Source organism: Rhododendron vialii, chromosome 4a (genome assembly GCF_030253575.1).
Source record: "Rhododendron vialii isolate Sample 1 chromosome 4a, ASM3025357v1".
Taxonomy (NCBI): Eukaryota; Viridiplantae; Streptophyta; class Magnoliopsida; order Ericales; family Ericaceae; genus Rhododendron; species Rhododendron vialii.
This window is the reverse complement of record NC_080560.1, coordinates 8,456,624-8,474,090: the sequence shown is the minus strand read 5'-3', so window position 1 is coordinate 8,474,090 and position 17,467 is coordinate 8,456,624. Positions and strand designations below refer to the sequence as shown.

Genomic DNA, 17,467 nt, shown 5'->3' with positions numbered 1-17,467 from the left:
TAAAAATGATTCACAATATGACCACATCTCTGCTGAAGAGTGCCAATTGGTCATTTCTAAAAGTTTTCTGACTAAGGCCTGTTCCCATCTGTCTATTACTGCTTTGTGAAACTGAGGATCAAATGCTGCAATGTCTAACATTAATCCTGTTCCTGCTTGGGCCATAAGAGTTATGTCTCTATCTACTGGTAACCTTTTCCCATAGGTTCTGAATTCTAGTTCTTGGGCCGATGGCTCAATTCTAGACCTACTAATTGGGATGTTTCCTATCTCATATACTTGATTTGGGAGTACTGGTGGAGTACTGTCATATGTTTCCATTTTAACCTCTACCATATGACTTTCTGTGTTCTCAACTGGTGGTTGGTAATATCTGGATCTAGGGTCTAAGTGACAAAACATATCTTCTACTGAAAGATTGTTTTTCCTACTTGAATCGTATTCTAAAATTTTTTCTTCTAAGACAAATATATTATTTTGTAATAGATATTGTCTCTGAGAATTATCATCTAATTCTGGATGCTCATACTCAAGTTTTTGGGTATAGTATCCCTCCAAAATCTGGTAGTCATAATAATCTAAATCTGGTCTATAAACTGGCTCTAAAAGTTCTTTTAACCTGATTATGTCCGACTCACTAAATTTAAATAATTGATCTAGAGTGAATTGAGGCCGTTCATATGCCATATAGATATATTCTGTTTCTATATCTGACTGAATAGAACTGCTTGCATCTGAATGTCTACCTGCTGAAGTGTAATTGCTAAACCTGAGATTAACTTCTCCTGAGCTATTGGTGTAGAAACTGTTATTACTGGGCTTAAGCTGTGTTTTTGGAACTAAATTCATGACTTTCCATTCAAGTCCTGATAACATCTCTGAGTCTCGTTTTTTGGCTTCTATGACTTGAATACCTTTAGTTCCCAAAGCTTTCAAAGCTTGATCTGTTCTAAGCTTATATTTGGTGCTACTGTGATTGCTTAGTTTTCCTACAAAACTTACGCATGCTAAAAGGTTTTGTGCATCAGGGATCATATGATATCCTCTCGCCTTGATTCCTATTCTTAGATGCTGGTAGAATTCATCTAGTGTTACCTGGAAATCTGGTGTGCAATAAACAATCTGACAGTTATTATTCATATCTAATTCCATGCTACCTATCAAGGCTTGCTCTTGATTTGTAAATCTATTGTCAAAAATCATAACTAATACTTTGGTACCTAAATCTTGTCTAGCTAATCCTTTGATTCCTATGGTAATTAATCCTAGGTGTATAAGGCCTAGTCTTAGCTTCTTGAGCTTATTGAAGCTCTCCTGAGTAATCATTTCTAAGATTTCTAACTGATCTTCAGTTATCACACTGATTGGTTTTTCTTGATCTTAAGTTTTCTGCGATTGAAAGAAATAGTGCAGAAAACTTAAGAACTGAGAGAAAACAAAACAACGTTAGTGAAAAAGCTGCTACGTAAAAGTCTGGAATGAAAAATCTACCCTAAAACTAACTTAAAACGAGGTATTTATATTAATCCCCGTTAAAAACAATAAAAATCCTAAAATTAATCGGAATTGGAACCGGCTTAACCCAAAACGTCAACGTTTTAGGCCCTTTTTAAGCCCCTCGGTAGCGCTATACAACAAATGGTATAGCGCTCGCGAACTTGTTTGAGGCGTTGACTCCGTTGACCTAGCTTTGGCTGTTGTTCTCTCTTAACCTTTAGGTAGCGCTACACCAAAAAGGGTGTAGCGCTAGCCAACTCTCTGATCACTTTGTGCAACACGCTATGCCACTTCTGAGCGCTGAACTCATTCCCCTGTAGAGCTCGCGGAGATTCTGATCACTTCCTCTCGAGTTCTACTTCAACACTTAGTCTCCAAAGCCTTCCTAGCGCTCTAACTCCATCATGGTCTTTCCGAATACTTCTCATTAGCGCCAAAACATCTCAATTTCCTGCAAATCAAGCTCAAACACAAAATCCAACCATGTGCACGTATTAAATGGAAAATGAGAATTAATAGCACGTCTAACGCGCTAATTTCTCTTACTTAGGCGCTTAAATTCATGAATTCCGCGCGCCTATCACATCCCCCAACTTGAACGTTGCTAGTCCCTAGTAACGAACGAAAAGAAAAATAACAAAACAAAGACTAACAAGACACGAATGGGAATACAAAGGTTATGTATGTTGTACAAGAAATAGGCGGGTCGAAAAATTTTCGCCTCCTCACTCACTTGCAACTCAAAAGCATGCATGCCTTGGCAAAAAGATGAACAAAATTAGTGCCGAAACACATGCAGAGATAAATGCCCCCACGAAGGCAACGATGCTACACTCGCTCACCAGAACACTCAAACATTCCATGCAAAAAGCGCTTGGCGAACTACGTGGGACCGAAACAAAGGCCACCACGCGCCAATCAAAGACAACGCTGACAAAGAATAAAAGCACAATATATATACAGTCACGATTCCACAAAATTAGCAACATTAACATAAAACATGCATGAACGAGAGTTTAACAACGTGCACAAAGTCCACTAAGGACTTAATTAGGCTTATAATGACCATGGTTCCGAAAGAAAGGGAAACTACAAATTAGGCGGCGGCCTATAGTAGCGCAAGGTCATCTACCCAGACTAGCCGCCACCTTACCCTTAGCTACCAACATGCTTCCATTGGTGCCAACCAAACAAAGTCCAACAAGAGATTTAAACATCCGTAACTAAATTTTTACGGACCCAAATACTAGAAAAACAAATATAATCCACCGACACTGAAAAACATGAAATAAACACATAAAATGACACCACCACCCTAGCTTCATGCATCATGGAAATCCAAAATCAATCCAAACTGCTCTCGGCAAAGTTGTCGCTGACCTCTAAATCTGGAAACTGAGGCGGTTGATACAGAGTCGAGGACTGCCCTATAACATGATCAAACAATCACTTATTCTGATGTGCCAGTAGGTGCTGATTTCTCCCAACTTGCCTCAACTCCACATTTTCTTTTCTTTTCTTTTTTTTTTTTTTTTCGACTTAGCTTTATGGCCTGAAGGTTGGGTTTGGTTACAAAACATGACACCCATCAAGATTTCTTCACTTTCACTTTCGACGACAACGATGCTCCAAATCCAATGCAATAAGACACCCATGATGCACAATGCTAGACCCCCCAAACTATAGTCCAACCCACACACCGGTTTCCTAGGTTAGACTCAAGAACTGACTCGGACTGGTTTAAGATTGGACAAAGGGACACATATGTGGTCTAATCATGCAAAAATGCCTTGTCTCATCGCCTATGCACGTTACCAACTCTCACAAATGCATGCAAAACATCTAGCTACTCAATTGTGAAACAAAAGCCTACTATTTTCCGCAAATGCGAGAAAAAAAAAAACAAAGAATATGGGAATGTTTATCAGGATGCACTATTAACTACGTGGGGACACTTACTCAACGTAACGACAGCACTAACATGTTCACAAAGGCGCCAAATATATGCATGAACTTGAATTAAAACAGGCACAATAATTCGGCTAATTCTAACATGCTCGCCTAACAATACAATCAAGCATAACAAATGTATCCCCTGGAAAAAAATAATAATAATAATAATAAAATAAAAATTTACCCTAAAATTACCCTAGCAATGCAACAAAACATGTACAAGGTACACCCTCCCCCCAACTAGAAACATGCTATGTCCCCAGAGCATGGAGACACATCAAAAGAAAGCACAAGGGAGAAGAAATAGACCTACGGGTGGCAGCCAACCACCATGACCTCGGCCGATGTTCGAGGAATTTCCTGTCACCCGGCCTCAGGGCCATCACCGTACCCTGCAAAAGACATTAGTTCCGCCCGGTTCGTGGTATCCGAGCTCCCAAAACAAAAATAAAAAGAGAAATACTCCACCAAATCTTCACGCGATCAACGTGTCATACTTTTCTCCCCATCCCTCGCCGGTGGGCAAGAAACGGGTGGCTATACAAGACCATGATGCAATTTTTTTTCGCTTTTCAAATTTTTTTTCTTTTTGAAATGAGAGAAGAAAAATAACTAAACAAAAGACAAGAAATAAAGAACTAAGAAATAAAAGACAAATATAAATAGATTGCCCAAAAACAACATAACTTAATTAGTAGAATCCAATGTTACCAACACAAAAATTGCCCTTACTAACCGGAGCTGGGCACACGATCCTTATTTTAATAGCGGCGTGCGAAAGCTATAAGACCCAAGTCAATGATGGGTACCCCTATTACTAGGGGTCGGGTCCACTTCTCAATGAAGAGACTGGTACGCAAAAGCTACCCGTCGGAACGTAGCCACAACGGCTACACAATAGGGTCATCCGAATAAACAAGATTGACCAACGCCTCAACCAGTTCACCTACTTCACCCAGGATCGACCAACACCTCCATCAAACTCCCTAATTCTGGAGAATTTAAGAATGACGCCTCCTTGACTATCTCTAGAAGATCCTTATATAAAATATTATCGACATGCTCCTGCACGAGCGTGTCGATCAAACTCACCTCATCAATCTTGACTCGGCTCTCTGCATTAAACACTTTCACCTCCATTTTCAAGTCCCCAAACGACAATTGGACTTGTCCAGTTTTACAATTCATGACAGCACTGGAAGTGGCTAGAAAAGGACGGCCAAGGATGATAGGAGTCTTCTCAAAGACCTCCGGTATTGGGCAAGTATCTAGGACAATAAAGTCGACAGGAAAAAGAAACTCGCCCACTTGAATTAAAACATCTTCCACCACCCCCTTTGGAACTCTCACACTCCGGTCGGCCAATTGTAACGTGACCGGTGTGGCTCTCAAATCGCCTAGGCCAAGCTTTAAGTATACCGAATAAGGGAGCAAGTTGACACTTGCTCCTAAATCCAACAAAGCCTTATCGAATTTTTGGCCCGCGATAGCTATAGGGATGGTGGGACAACCAGGGTCCTTGCACTTAGTAGGGATCTCAGCCTGGAGAATGGAGCTCACTTGCTCCGTCAGAAGCACTTTATCCTGACTCTTGGTTCTCCGCTTTGACGTGCACAGATCCTTCAAGACCTTAGCAAACTGGGGAATTGCGTCAATGGCTTCCATCAAAGAGATAGGAAATTGAACTTTCTTGAATAATTCAAGCATTTGAAAGTTCACATTGACCTTAGGTTTCGCCACCAAGCGATTTGGGTATGGAGCAACGGGTGGCGTTGGAGTCATGGGGGCCGCAGTTGCAGGCACTACCACCTCAGGTGACTCCTCATCATCCTTTACCTCCTTCCTAGGGACATCAACAATATCAGGAGTTGCTCTTGGTGCATCAACCGGCTCCGGGGGTGGAGATGGTTTTTGCTTTAGCGGGATGGACTTATCGATCTCCTTCCCACTCCTGAGAATGGTGACTGACTTAGCCTCCTCCTGATTCTGGTTTTGAACATTAGGACCTGAAGAATTTCCCAAATAATGGGCGCCCGCTGCACTACCCTGGGCTGGAAACTTACCCTTCTCCTGCTGCAGTTGACTGACAACCGCAGTGAGTTGCGACATTTGGGTTGTAAGGGCCCCAATTTGCTGTCTTGATTCCATCTGAAATGTCATTTGTGACTGCATCAGGGAATTGACAGTATCCTCTAACTTATGATCACGCGTGGTTATTTGCGAATAACCTGGGGGAGGACCACGAGTTGATGGACCTGCCCCCCTACCAGGCTGTGGCTGGAAGTGGAATGGGATGACCTGACCCTGAGGAGGCCTAGATGATTGGGCCTGTTGAAACTGTTGTGGCGGAGGTAGCGCAAGGGGTTGAGCTTGGCCTCCACCTACGGGTCTGGAATCTGACCACCCAAAATTGGGGTGATCCCTCCATCCCGCATTATACGTGGTAGAATAAGGATCCCAGGTCCTAACTGCATTGACTTCTTCCTGATTAAACTGACTCGCCCCCTTGGCGGCAATAAACCCAGGACAAACCGTCGCGGTGTGCCCTTTACATTCACACCACACGCATACTTCCTCAATTGATACCTCATGAACTGGACGAACCTGCCTCACCTCTAGCTCCTCTAATCTCTGAGCCATTTTCTCAACCTGAGCCTGAAGTCGCTGATCACGAATGGTAACTGGGACAACGCTGGACCCAGAAGGTCCGGATCGCTCAAAATCTGATGGCTCTAAATCCCTCTGCCTATCAGCTAGGTCATCTAAGAAATCCCAAGCCTCATCTGCTGTTTTAGACAAGAAATCGTCCCCTTTGCAAGAATATTCTATGTGCTGGACTGACTCAGCGTTAAGTCCCAAATGAAAGAAACCGACCAACTGAAGCCTATCAAAGCCATGGTGTGGTAACCTTAGGAGCAACTCTTTAAAGCGCTCCCACGCCTTGAGAAATGACTCGTCTCTCTCTTGTCTAAAACCTTGGATTTGACGCCTAAAAATCTTAGTCTTAGCCTCAGAAAAATACTTCCTATAAAAGGCATCACGCACTTGCGTCCAAGTGGTGAAGGACTGAGACTTTTGCATTCGAAACCACAATAGCGCGCCATCCCTCAATGTTGCCTCAAACAGCTTGAGGCCTGCGTTCTCATATTGGGTATTAGACGCTAGGTTACGCACCAATCCCTCAAATGTCCGCACATGCTCGTACGGATCATCGCACTCCCTCCCGTGGAAATTAGGGAGGCTATTAAGGACACCGGGTTTGACGGTGAAGGCATTACGTGCCTCCTGTGTCTCTTGTGGAAACACAATGGGTCCGGGAGGAGTAGTCCTCTCAGGATGTAGGTGCTGCCTCAGAGACGGCTGAACAACTACCTGCCGATCCCCCATCTCTACTAATTCTGATTCTGACTCTATCTCCGACTGGTAAAGCGGATTGCTGACACTAACTGACTCAAAAGGTAACTCTATATGAAGACCACTAATGGGGATAGACTCTGACCGGTAATCAGCTGAGTCTGACTCTAAACTAGAAGAGGAAAAACTAGAAAGCACAGGCTGACTCGACTCCAGTTCTTTTCGAACTAAACGATGTGTCGGGTCGCGATAATAAAGAGGGTCCTGTTTAAAGGACACCTTCCTCTCTCTACCTATGGTGACTCAACTAAAAGACAAAAATTACGAAAACTCACACTCTAGAACACACGTCGCCGTCCCCGGCAACGGCGCCAAAAATGCTTGACCGACCGGGTGTTAATAAATAAAGACTAAAAACGCGTCCCAAGCGTAGGACTCTCGACCAATGTAGCACAATAATTCCGGAAGTACCGGAGTCGAACCACAGAGACGGACGGACGGTGTTGACTCAATTGTGATGAACTTTAGTTTAATCTGGCTCTTAGGTAGCCACCCTTTGTTTGATTGATTGATTTACTACCTAAATCACTGAATTGATTTAATTAACTATAAATTTAAAGGAGAGTACAGCCGTGGGAACCCAGCGTCTGCAACTAGCCTAACCAATATTTACTCGGGACACAATTATTCAATTCACTGATCTCAGAATAAGAAAAAAAGGGTTCCTAATAAATGCCCACCACTTGTCACCAGCTCTCATGCGCATTTAAAATCTGATGATGCCTGGGTTTTGTTTATTAGAAAGGGATTTTCTTTCATATCCCAAAACTGTTGGAAAAACGAATTAATTCGTACCCGAGGTAAAACATTGATTAAACTAGTCACAGGACGCCTTCGTCCCGTGGCTGCACCCTGGGGAACTACTCACGCATGCTTGAAATAACAGAAAATAAAACCCTAGATCGAAACATGATCATCTATTGCAGAAGAGACGGAAAAAAAATAAAAGAAAGATCCACGTAGAATAGATAATAACGAACAACTTTAATTAACGAAGAAATTCGACAAACGTTACCAGAATCCAAGCGATTGAAAGAAATAGTGCAGAAAACTTAAGAACTGAGAGAAAACAAAACAACGTTAGTGAAAAAGCTGCTACGTAAAAGTCTGGAATGAAAAATCTACCCTAAAACTAACTTAAAACGAGGTATTTATATTAATCCCCGTTAAAAACAATAAAAATCCTAAAATTAATCGGAATTGGAACCGGCTTAACCCAAAACGTCAACGTTTTAGGCCCTTTTTAAGCCCCTCGGTAGCGCTATACAACAAATGGTATAGCGCTCGCGAACTTGTTTGAGGCGTTGACTCCGTTGACCTAGCTTTGGCTGTTGTTCTCTCTTAACCTTTAGGTAGCGCTACACCAAAAAGGGTGTAGCGCTAGCCAACTCTCTGATCACTTTGTGCAACACGCTATGCCACTTCTGAGCGCTGAACTCATTCCCCTGTAGAGCTCGCGGAGATTCTGATCACTTCCTCTCGAGTTCTACTTCAACACTTAGTCTCCAAAGCCTTCCTAGCGCTCTAACTCCATCATGGTCTTTCCGAATACTTCTCATTAGCGCCAAAACATCTCAATTTCCTGCAAATCAAGCTCAAACACAAAATCCAACCATGTGCACGTATTAAATGGAAAATGAGAATTAATAGCACGTCTAACGCGCTAATTTCTCTTACTTAGGCGCTTAAATTCATGAATTCCGCGCGCCTATCACTGATCAAAAGTTCAATAATTGTATTATTTTGCTTAATAATAGTCTCGTCTATCTTTCCTGTTGGCTTGAAACTGGATAATCCGATAGGATCTGGTTGAACTTTTCCCGAATTTTCTAATGCTATTTTATAAACTATCACAACTATTCATTCTCTATTAGCTAATTGTTTAACTTCCACTAATAGAATCTCTATTTTCTGGAGTTTACTATCTAACTCTGTCTTGATCTGGACTGAATTCTGCTTAATCTTATCTACTTCTATCTTGAGACTTTCAACTAAATTTCTAGTTTCTGTTTCAATATTTTTAGGTTGAGTAGTATCTAACTTACTGGTCAGATCTATAATATCCTGTTTGCAGGGTAATTTATCTGATGTCGCTAGCTGTTTTTCTTCTAGTTTACTAATTCTTCTGAGTATTTCTGAATGTAATTCTTTGAAATAATCTAAATTTTCTAACTGCTTGCAAGATCTAGATCTACTAATTCTATCCAAAATCTGAGTGGTCTGTTTAAGAGATTTTACTGAAAACTCTTCAAACTGGTTTCTGGTTACTATATTACCTCTTACCTCTAGACTAAATTTCTTATCTAGACTATAACTGAGTTGTTCTACTAACTGGAAACCTGTTTTAATTTGAATATTCTGTTTGGATTGTTGAGATTTAATTTCGCTCAAACTAGAACTAATTAATTCATTACTCATAACATACTTAAACAATAAAAGTTAAACTATAACAATACACAATACTAAAGACAATAAACAAACTAAAGATGACTAGGATCTATAATCTGGCTACTTGAATTAACAAATAGTACTGTAGGCTCTGATACCAATTTTAGACTGGGGTACTGTGTAAATAAGATGCGGAAATATGAATAATAGAAAGTAGAAATACAAAGAAAGATAAAGGGGTTCTATCTGTGAATATCTGAAAGTTCTGGTAAACCATATAAAAGGTACTATAATTTGTCCTAAAACTTCTGAAAATATTGGTCTGAACTGTAATTATCTTACTGTCTTACACGTAATTGTTCCTACCACATCAGATTACTTTCTGGCCTGTCCTGTTTTATGTCGTGGGTCAGTTGTCCTGCTTCCTAGACTTTCAGCTTATTTTAAGCTTGGATTCAATTATAGGGATTAGTCAATACTTATTGGGCCACTAGCTAATTATTGAACAACATATTAGTCTAAAGTCCAAATGAAATAACCCCATAGGAGTTTTAGTTTAGCCTAAGTTTCTATGATGTGTAAAGTCTATTAATAAAAATATTTTAGTATCTAGAGTCGGTGAAAAGACAAAATTGTCATTAATGAGATAAGGGTTTTGTTTAGCTAACACAAAAATATCTTTTTTCATTTAAATTGTCTTAAATGAGACAAGAGCCTTGTTTGGCTAACATAAAATATGTCTTTTTTCGTGTTTTTCGATCTTGTTACACTTTTATAGGGTATCATAGGGTTTTAGGCACATACATAGAGTATCTTCAGGTTTTAAGCACTTTCAAAAGGTATCCTAGGGTTTTAGGCACTTTCATAGGGTTTTATGGTACACTTTTCCATTATAGGATTTTAGCGGTTTAGGCATTTTCATAGGGTACCCTAAGATTTTAGGCACTTTCATATATAGGGTACCTTAAGGTTATAGACACTTTCATAGGGTACCATAGGGTTTTAGGCACTTTTAACGCCGGTCAATGCTGGTCAACTTTGGAAGGGATTTTTTGTAAATCCTAAACAGAATGTCTTTTAGACTTTACGGAAAAATATTTATGTCCTTATTATAACCAAACCTTTTATTGTATGTCCTCCTACTCAATTTGCCCATTATTAAACTAGTCCTATATTTATATACCTTCGTCGGAACAACCAAAATAGTTTAGACCTGGACCTGAAGAATGTAAACATAGTATGCTATACAATATATCCACGAATCGTTGTTCTTCCTGCCGATAATTAAAATGACCAATGAACTTGAATCGTATGGGCACTAGATTCAGTTCAAGTGTGACTCAAATTTTGATGAGACTTCTCACATTAAACTTTTATTTTACTTTTATTTTACCAAATATGATGAATAGTTGGTGGCCTTTTATGCAGGGACTTCTAACTTGAATTGAATGCCATCATTTATGTTGTTTGGTGCCTGGTTCTACTATATATTTGTATTGTATCACAATAATGCTGTACAAGTAAAGAGATCTCAAATATTGAATTGTACGTGTTGTTCTTCAAGCAATAAGTAATGTCAAGGATATATATGAATTCATAACCTGTAAATGTTCGGTCGGCTTTGGAACATGAACTTCAAGCATGTGTTCAAATCAATGTCCCCATCAAGCAATGCACAATTAAAGAAGTTAATTTGATTCTCTTCCGACATCATGTTCTAAAGAAGCTATGACATCCTGGTCAAAATCAAATGTCTTTAGTTCGTAAAGTGAAACTGTAGCAGGCCGAGCGAAATGGCTCAAGCCATTCAGAACGCAATCCAGTAGTCCGAGTCAATCCAAGTCAACCGGCCCTTGACGTTCGGCTTCCCGACGATATGATGACCGAGGGTTTTTGTCAACTTCGATTCGTTTAACTTGACTCGGTCTCAGGTCGGGGAAACATGTTTGATCAGAGATTCTCCGACGATGGCATACCACGCTCGGTCTTGAGCAAGCGTGGCCATTACTCCGGTTCGACCGCATAAGGACGACAGCCTAGGTTGTGACGACGTCCATGACATCATCCGAACAGGTTATCAGGATAAGGATGGAGGCACGTGAAGGTGCCAGCTCATCCTGCAAACGGTTACAAAACCCTAAACGTGATGAAAGGATGACATCAGCCGACACGTGTTGAGCGTTGGTGCAATCTTGGAGATCAAGCAAAGAGGTCCTCTATAAATGTCCCATTATACCTTCTTGGAGGAGGTACGCACAAAAGAAAACCCTAGCTCTTGGTTCTGAATTTCTCTCTGCAAGTGAACTGATTCTTGCATCGGAGGGCGATCCCGAAGAATCTCCGGTGTGGTCTTTTAGTCGTGCTTCATTTTGCAGGAGGAAGAGAGAGGGTAGGAGCAGATCTCAAACCCTTGGTCGAAAAGATTGAATTATTCGGAATGGAGCCCCACAGAAACTCATTACTTTTATCTTGGTATATCGTTTAACAACGTATCGGCTACGAATTGGCAATCCGTAATCAAGCTCGAACCCTTTCCAAAAGATATACGACACAATCGATATCAAAGACCGAATTAGAATCAACTTTTGTCTATTCTTTAACTTTTTCAGGGAACAACTTTTGCTCTATTTTTGTTACTCGCTCCTATGGAAAGACGCTTCCTAACTCTTTCCAAAGGGTCCTTTAGTGATGTAACTTTTAATCTCTTTTCTTAGCCTCTCACATGCCTAGGAGATGTATGATCGGATCAGAAGAGAGAACTTTTTAGTATGGTCCATAAAGAGTCATGAATTGCTTTCCCTTTTTTAGTTCATGAAAAAAAGGCTATTTTGGTGGGTGGGGGCTACTAGCTAGTGGTTATACGTGATGGAACTTGACTTGGTTTCTGAGAAAATGGCGATGGGTGATTCTTGGGCTATTCTTGCGAAACAAACAAAGTACTTAAAGGAAGGACTTTGCAATTTTTAATAGCCAATGATAGATTCGCAATAATTTGTAACCTTCTCAAGATCTTTCCAATCTCTTTAATACTCCCTTCCAATTTATTCGTTCCTTATTCTATTCCAATAGAAAATTAATTATAATTTTTTATTTTACAATGCTTGTTAGAAGCAATATAAATTTGATTTAATAGATTTTAATTAGTTTTACTAAGTAAAGTTTTTAAAATAACATAAAATCTTATGAATTATAAGGTAGATAAAATTTAAAAGTGGCATGAATGTCTAAAAGGGCTAACAAATTATGGCGGAAGGAGTATTTCTTTTTTTGCATTAGACGGGGTAAATATTTTTGCTTTAGACGGGGTAAATATGGCATTTTGATATGTAGTTAATCTGAAAGGAGCATTTTGATATGTAGTTAATCTGAAAGGGAGGTCAATGTCATTTTTAATAATCCTAAGGGGAAATCTATGAAAGTTACTACTCCTGCTAGACAACCTCAACTCCTCAAGGAAGGTAACTTTAATTTACCCCAAAACGATTTGGCACTGCGGATTTTAATTCCTCCGCTTCTGCCCCCAAATCAGATACCAAAGGAGGCAGAAGAAGAAGTTCAGATTGGAGAGAGAGAGAGAGAGAAAGGGAGATGAGCAGTGAGAGTGGCAGTGGTAGTAGTCCGAGACCCGTAGCGAGGAGAGAGAGTCCATGGGGGATGTCAGAGGGAGACCACAAACAGCCCACGCCCCACAGATGCAACGATCGGGTTGAAGATGTCATCCAAGTAAGTTTTTTTCCCCTATCATCTTCATAATCTTGAATTACCCATTAGGTAGACGCTAGTTATATTTAGATTTACGCGCTGTTAGTGGGGAACAGTTGTACGCTCTGCGGGTTCGTGTTTAATCTTGAATTGGGTATGTGGAGAAGCAGTTTTGTTTTTTAAAGATATCTCTTGCGGCGCTTTGCTCTATATACCCTGTCGATTGTGTGTTTGGATGCCCCAATCTGGAAATTATGACTAATAGAGAAACAAAAGAACCACAAGGGGTTGGCCTCGTGGTCTTGGCTCGAGACCTAGGGTTGCTCTTTCCTGAGGTCTGAGGATCGATTTTCCTTGCCGGCAACTCTTTGGGCCACCTCACCCTACGCAGAAACGTGTGAAACAGGTGTGAGCCGGCTCGTGATACCAACATTACCAGGCCCGGCCCTGAGTTTTACGAGGCTTTCAGAGGCCTCTCAACTGTTTGTATCTATATAATATATTAGTTATTCAAAATGAGAAGCAAGGGAGCCTTGTAGTTCAGTGGCAGGCGGCTTGAAACAAGCCTTTGGTATCTTTGGTTGTGAGTTCGAGTATCAAGGCCACCAAATCAAAACCATTTCTTGTACAATGTAAAAAGATTTTTTGTTTTAAAATTGTAGAGACCAAGTGTTGAACACAAAATCTCATGGTTAAAACATGCACACCTTTCTGCCAAAGCCAAACTACTTGACATATGTAATATTTCATATATTTCGCTTTTTGGAGGCCTATTATTGGGCCCAGAATTGGAGGCCCAAGGCGCTCACCTTTGTGGGCCATTCCCATGGCCGGGCCTGTACATTACCAAAAATAAAATTTGAGCAACAAAGTACATTGAGAGTTGGTCCTTACTGTCTTGTATAGTGGATTGTGTTCATGGATGGCTGTTTGTAATTCTTATCACTTATCAGTTATCACCACCTAAAATAATGACAACTGATTCTTTTTTCTTGGAATGATCACTGAACTCAGTCTGAATCTGAACAAAGAATGATGCCAAATTCTTTAATTTCTCGTCAATCATGTAAGTTATCAAAAGTAAATCATTCGGTGATATGTTTTTTGGTGTGAATCTCAAAGGATTTGTTGCCTGGGTTTGAGTTAAGACCCTAATCAATTGATCAAAGTTGGTCTGCAGGGAATTTTGAGTGTTTCATTTTGAAGTGAACGGTTTCTTTTCTTTCTTTACTAACGCTAAGAGGCAGCTAAGGAGTCTACAAGTAGATTACAGGGACTGGAAACATGAACTTCCATAGGTCAACAAAGCAACTACTTGGCAAGGCGGCAAGATTTAGGCAACTTTAGTTTTTCAGTATAAATTAAACTGAACTGTTCATAAAATCTTATAGGCCTGTGGTACTAGAATATCAAAGCAACTACTTGGCTAGATTTGGGTGACTTTGGTTTGTCAATGTAAATTAAACTAAAGGGTTTCTAAAATCTTTTGGGCCACTTATACTGCAATATCTAAACTATCTTGGTTTATCAAGAGCAGAGATCAGCAGAGCTGGTCCAGCACTCGTGGAGCTGACGGGGCTGTATCGATACCTTGGTATTAATCTAACCGACAAATACAATAACATTAACCGACAAATACAATAACATCCTACCTTTGGCCAAAGCGATAAAAATATCGAGCTACAGTTACACAACCTTCCTGAATTTTGATGAGGTCACTCTAATGATGTCAATCCTCATTTTTCATGTGAACCTTGTAGCCAAAAGAAAGCAACTTTTTGGGGTTTAACTTAACAAAACATGTCCTAATCAACTAGGACGTGGCTAAATGGGCTTTCTTAAGGTATTTTGGAACCATGAATTTGGAATGTTCCTGCAAAACTGGGATTATAAGTACTTATGCAGTGGTGTATAAGACTAGAAAAAGTTACAGGAAGAAAATTAGGGGAAAAAATTACTTGGCTGTTCGCATGCAACTAAGTAACTATTAAAGATGTCCAAGTTTGGAATTTGCCAGACTAGGTACTTGGACCTTTTAAATCAATCAGCTACACGTCTCTGGATGTTTTGGGGCACATAATGATTAGAGTAACTAGACCCATCGTAGTCTTTGCATTACTCTTCTTTTGGGTACGCATTTTACAAATAGAGGAGCTTCTATGAAGTTAGAGACAATTGCTCTGAAAATTCTTGGGAGCTTTCTCAAGACAACTTCCTAGGGCAATGCAAACAAATAGAAGAGCAAGCTAATCCTTTGATAATGAGACCACAAGTGTATTTTCATGGAGTTTAGTTTTCAGCAAGTTTTCTGAAAGGGTTCGATTCCATGGTGCCCATCAGTATATGTTGCTTGGGATATTTTTGAATCATATTTTAAATTGCGGCTTTCCTTGCTTTTTTCTGTTTTCTACTTTCCTTGTTGGCAACTAACTAAGGAAGTGATTATTATTTATTTGGTTTTTTAAGTTATGCCATGAGAAGATTGACATTCAAACTTCAAACGCTCAAGTTCAAGTAGGAAGTGAATACATTTTATCTTTCTCATGCCTGTGGGCCTGTGTGCTATCGTTTCCACTTTGCTTTTTAAGGTTTTCCATCAAGTAATGCTCCTTTGGGCACATTTTAAGCTTATTTGGCTTGTGTTGTGTGTAGGCATGCTTTGAAGGTAACCCTTTTAAGACAGTACCTGGTCCTTTCAAGCTGTTCTGGCAATGCATGCGCTCAAAACCTGGGTATAGTTTTTCCTTAGTAGTGTTTTCTTTCATTCAAATGTAAGGTTTTTTAAGACAGTACCCAGTCCTTTCAAGCTCTTCTGGCAATGCATGCGCTCAAAACCTGGGTATAGTTCTTCCTCAGTACTGTTTTCTTTCATTTAAATGTAAGTTTTTTTAAGGTACTCATAGAACCTCTATGGTATTTCTCTTTAAATCTTAAGGATTTTCTTATTGGTCACTGGAAGTTTTTGATTGGGCATTCATTCATTGGAATGCTGATATGTACTATGTTGCATACATGTCATTATACAGTTTCTATGTTAACTAAAGATTGTCCATTGCTAGGACTCCTGACACCGTGACATCTTAAATTGAATTTTTGGATAATTATTTACAAAACTAATGCTCACCTTTGACGTTGCTTAGCCTTGATCATTACACTTTAAACCCTGAGAGCCATTGAGAAAATTTATTAACTGTTTTGCCGTACAGGGAAGAACCAACAGAGCCATTCCGCTATCTGCAATTGGATCCGCCTAGTAGAGAAGTGAAGCTTGACTGAGCTTGTCTCCAAATACTGTTTATCCATTTCTAGGTCTGATCCTCACAGTTGGATTTCAAGTTTTGATTGATGTGCTACTATGGAGCACCATATGTGTTAACCTTTTCTTAATTTTCTGTTATATGAAAATTGACAAGTCAATGGTGACTTATGTTCTGACGTCCAAAGTCTGAATAGCTTTACAATTTGATGTTCTCGCTTCCAAGTTCCAACTTTGAAATGTCAGATCGTAATTGTAGAATGTGGAACTTTCGATTGATATATCCTTGAATGCACATAGTTGCCTCCCCACTGACAGTACTGCAGATGGATTCTTGCTCCAATTTACAAATCCCACATTATTTTTTGCTGGTACTAATCGGAGATTTATTATTTTACGTTTCTCCAGTTATAATGGAGGCTGAGAGCTTAGTTCCCACTTCTCAAAAGGGGTGGTATGTTTTGTCACTGAGTTATCATTAGAGGACATCTTGTAGAATATGTTGAATATTTATATGAATGTGCTCGTAACTTGGACAGGTAATTTTGGCGCTCTAGATATTATAAATCTGATCAATGATTCCCAATGGGATTAAGACCGTTAAGGTCATACCTTCCAGAAGTTCATGTAGTTTGATTGCAAAACCACATGTTTCTCAACTCAAATCAAGAAGACAAAATTAATAACGTATTGTGGATTATTTCCGAATGCAGTTTATTATTGTTTTTCTCCTTGAGTTGAACAAGAGTTTCCTCCTGAATTTTGTTCACTGATGTCTGATGTTGGTATTTGCTTTGTCCCTTTTGGTACAAACTTGATTGAGAATAATGCTTACATGAGAAGTTTGACGATTTGGCTGTGAAGTTTGAATTTGGCAGTGAAGTTTGACGACTGCTAAAAGTAAGCACGGCTCTTCTTATTTACATCTCTCACGATTGGTCCACAAATAGTGCTACGATGCCCCATCTGGGCTGTCCATGCTCAGCAATGAACGGCACAGATTTCATTTCGGCCGAACTGATCTGAGTCGTCCAGCCAAGCATGGATGTCCCCCCGTTTTGTTACGACATAGGAGTTTGGCATTCAAGAAATGGCATTTGCACAATGGAGCAGGATTACTAACAGCAATATTGGCAATATAACAAGCCGAATTTGTCTCCGGCATTACCATATCAAGATGAACTACGGGAGATGCTGTCATGCAGACCATTAGACCTAAACGGTTAGTATAACCCTCATCTATTTTAATCCTCAAAT

The 17,467-nt window shown here is 39.9% G+C and overlaps 1 protein-coding gene across 4 annotated transcripts; it reads left to right on the top strand.

Moving 5' to 3' along the window:
- The first annotated feature begins 12,698 nt into the window (after nt 1-12,698).
- Nucleotides 12,699-17,069, top strand: LOC131323050 (uncharacterized). Of its 4 annotated transcripts, XM_058354671.1 has the most exons (4): nt 12,699-12,975; nt 15,607-15,725; nt 16,161-16,263; nt 16,619-17,069. In XM_058354671.1, exons 1-3 carry the CDS (start codon nt 12,841-12,843, stop codon nt 16,228-16,230), a joined length of 324 nt encoding a protein of 107 aa, XP_058210654.1. In that variant the 5' UTR covers nt 12,699-12,840; the 3' UTR covers nt 16,231-16,263; nt 16,619-17,069. The 4 variants fall into 4 exon arrangements, with proteins under 4 accessions (XP_058210654.1, XP_058210653.1, XP_058210655.1 ...); XM_058354670.1 differs by lacking the exon at nt 16,619-17,069 and having other exon boundaries at nt 16,161-16,471; XM_058354672.1 differs by lacking the exon at nt 16,619-17,069 and having other exon boundaries at nt 12,701-12,975; nt 15,607-15,686; nt 16,161-16,471.
- Nucleotides 17,070-17,467: the final 398 nt, after the last annotated feature.

Bases quoted from the DNA above. Each gene is read 5' to 3' on its own strand.
- LOC131323050 (XM_058354671.1), top strand. From the start codon at position 12,841: ATGAGCAGTGAGAGTGGCAGTGGTAGTAGTCCGAGACCCGTAGCGAGG. The intron at 12,976-15,606 runs GTAAGTTTTTTT...TGTTGTGTGTAG, and splicing joins GGGTTGAAGATGTCATCCAA to GCATGCTTTGAAGGTAACCC. The intron at 15,726-16,160 runs GTAAGGTTTTTT...TTTGCCGTACAG, and splicing joins GTGTTTTCTTTCATTCAAAT to GGAAGAACCAACAGAGCCAT.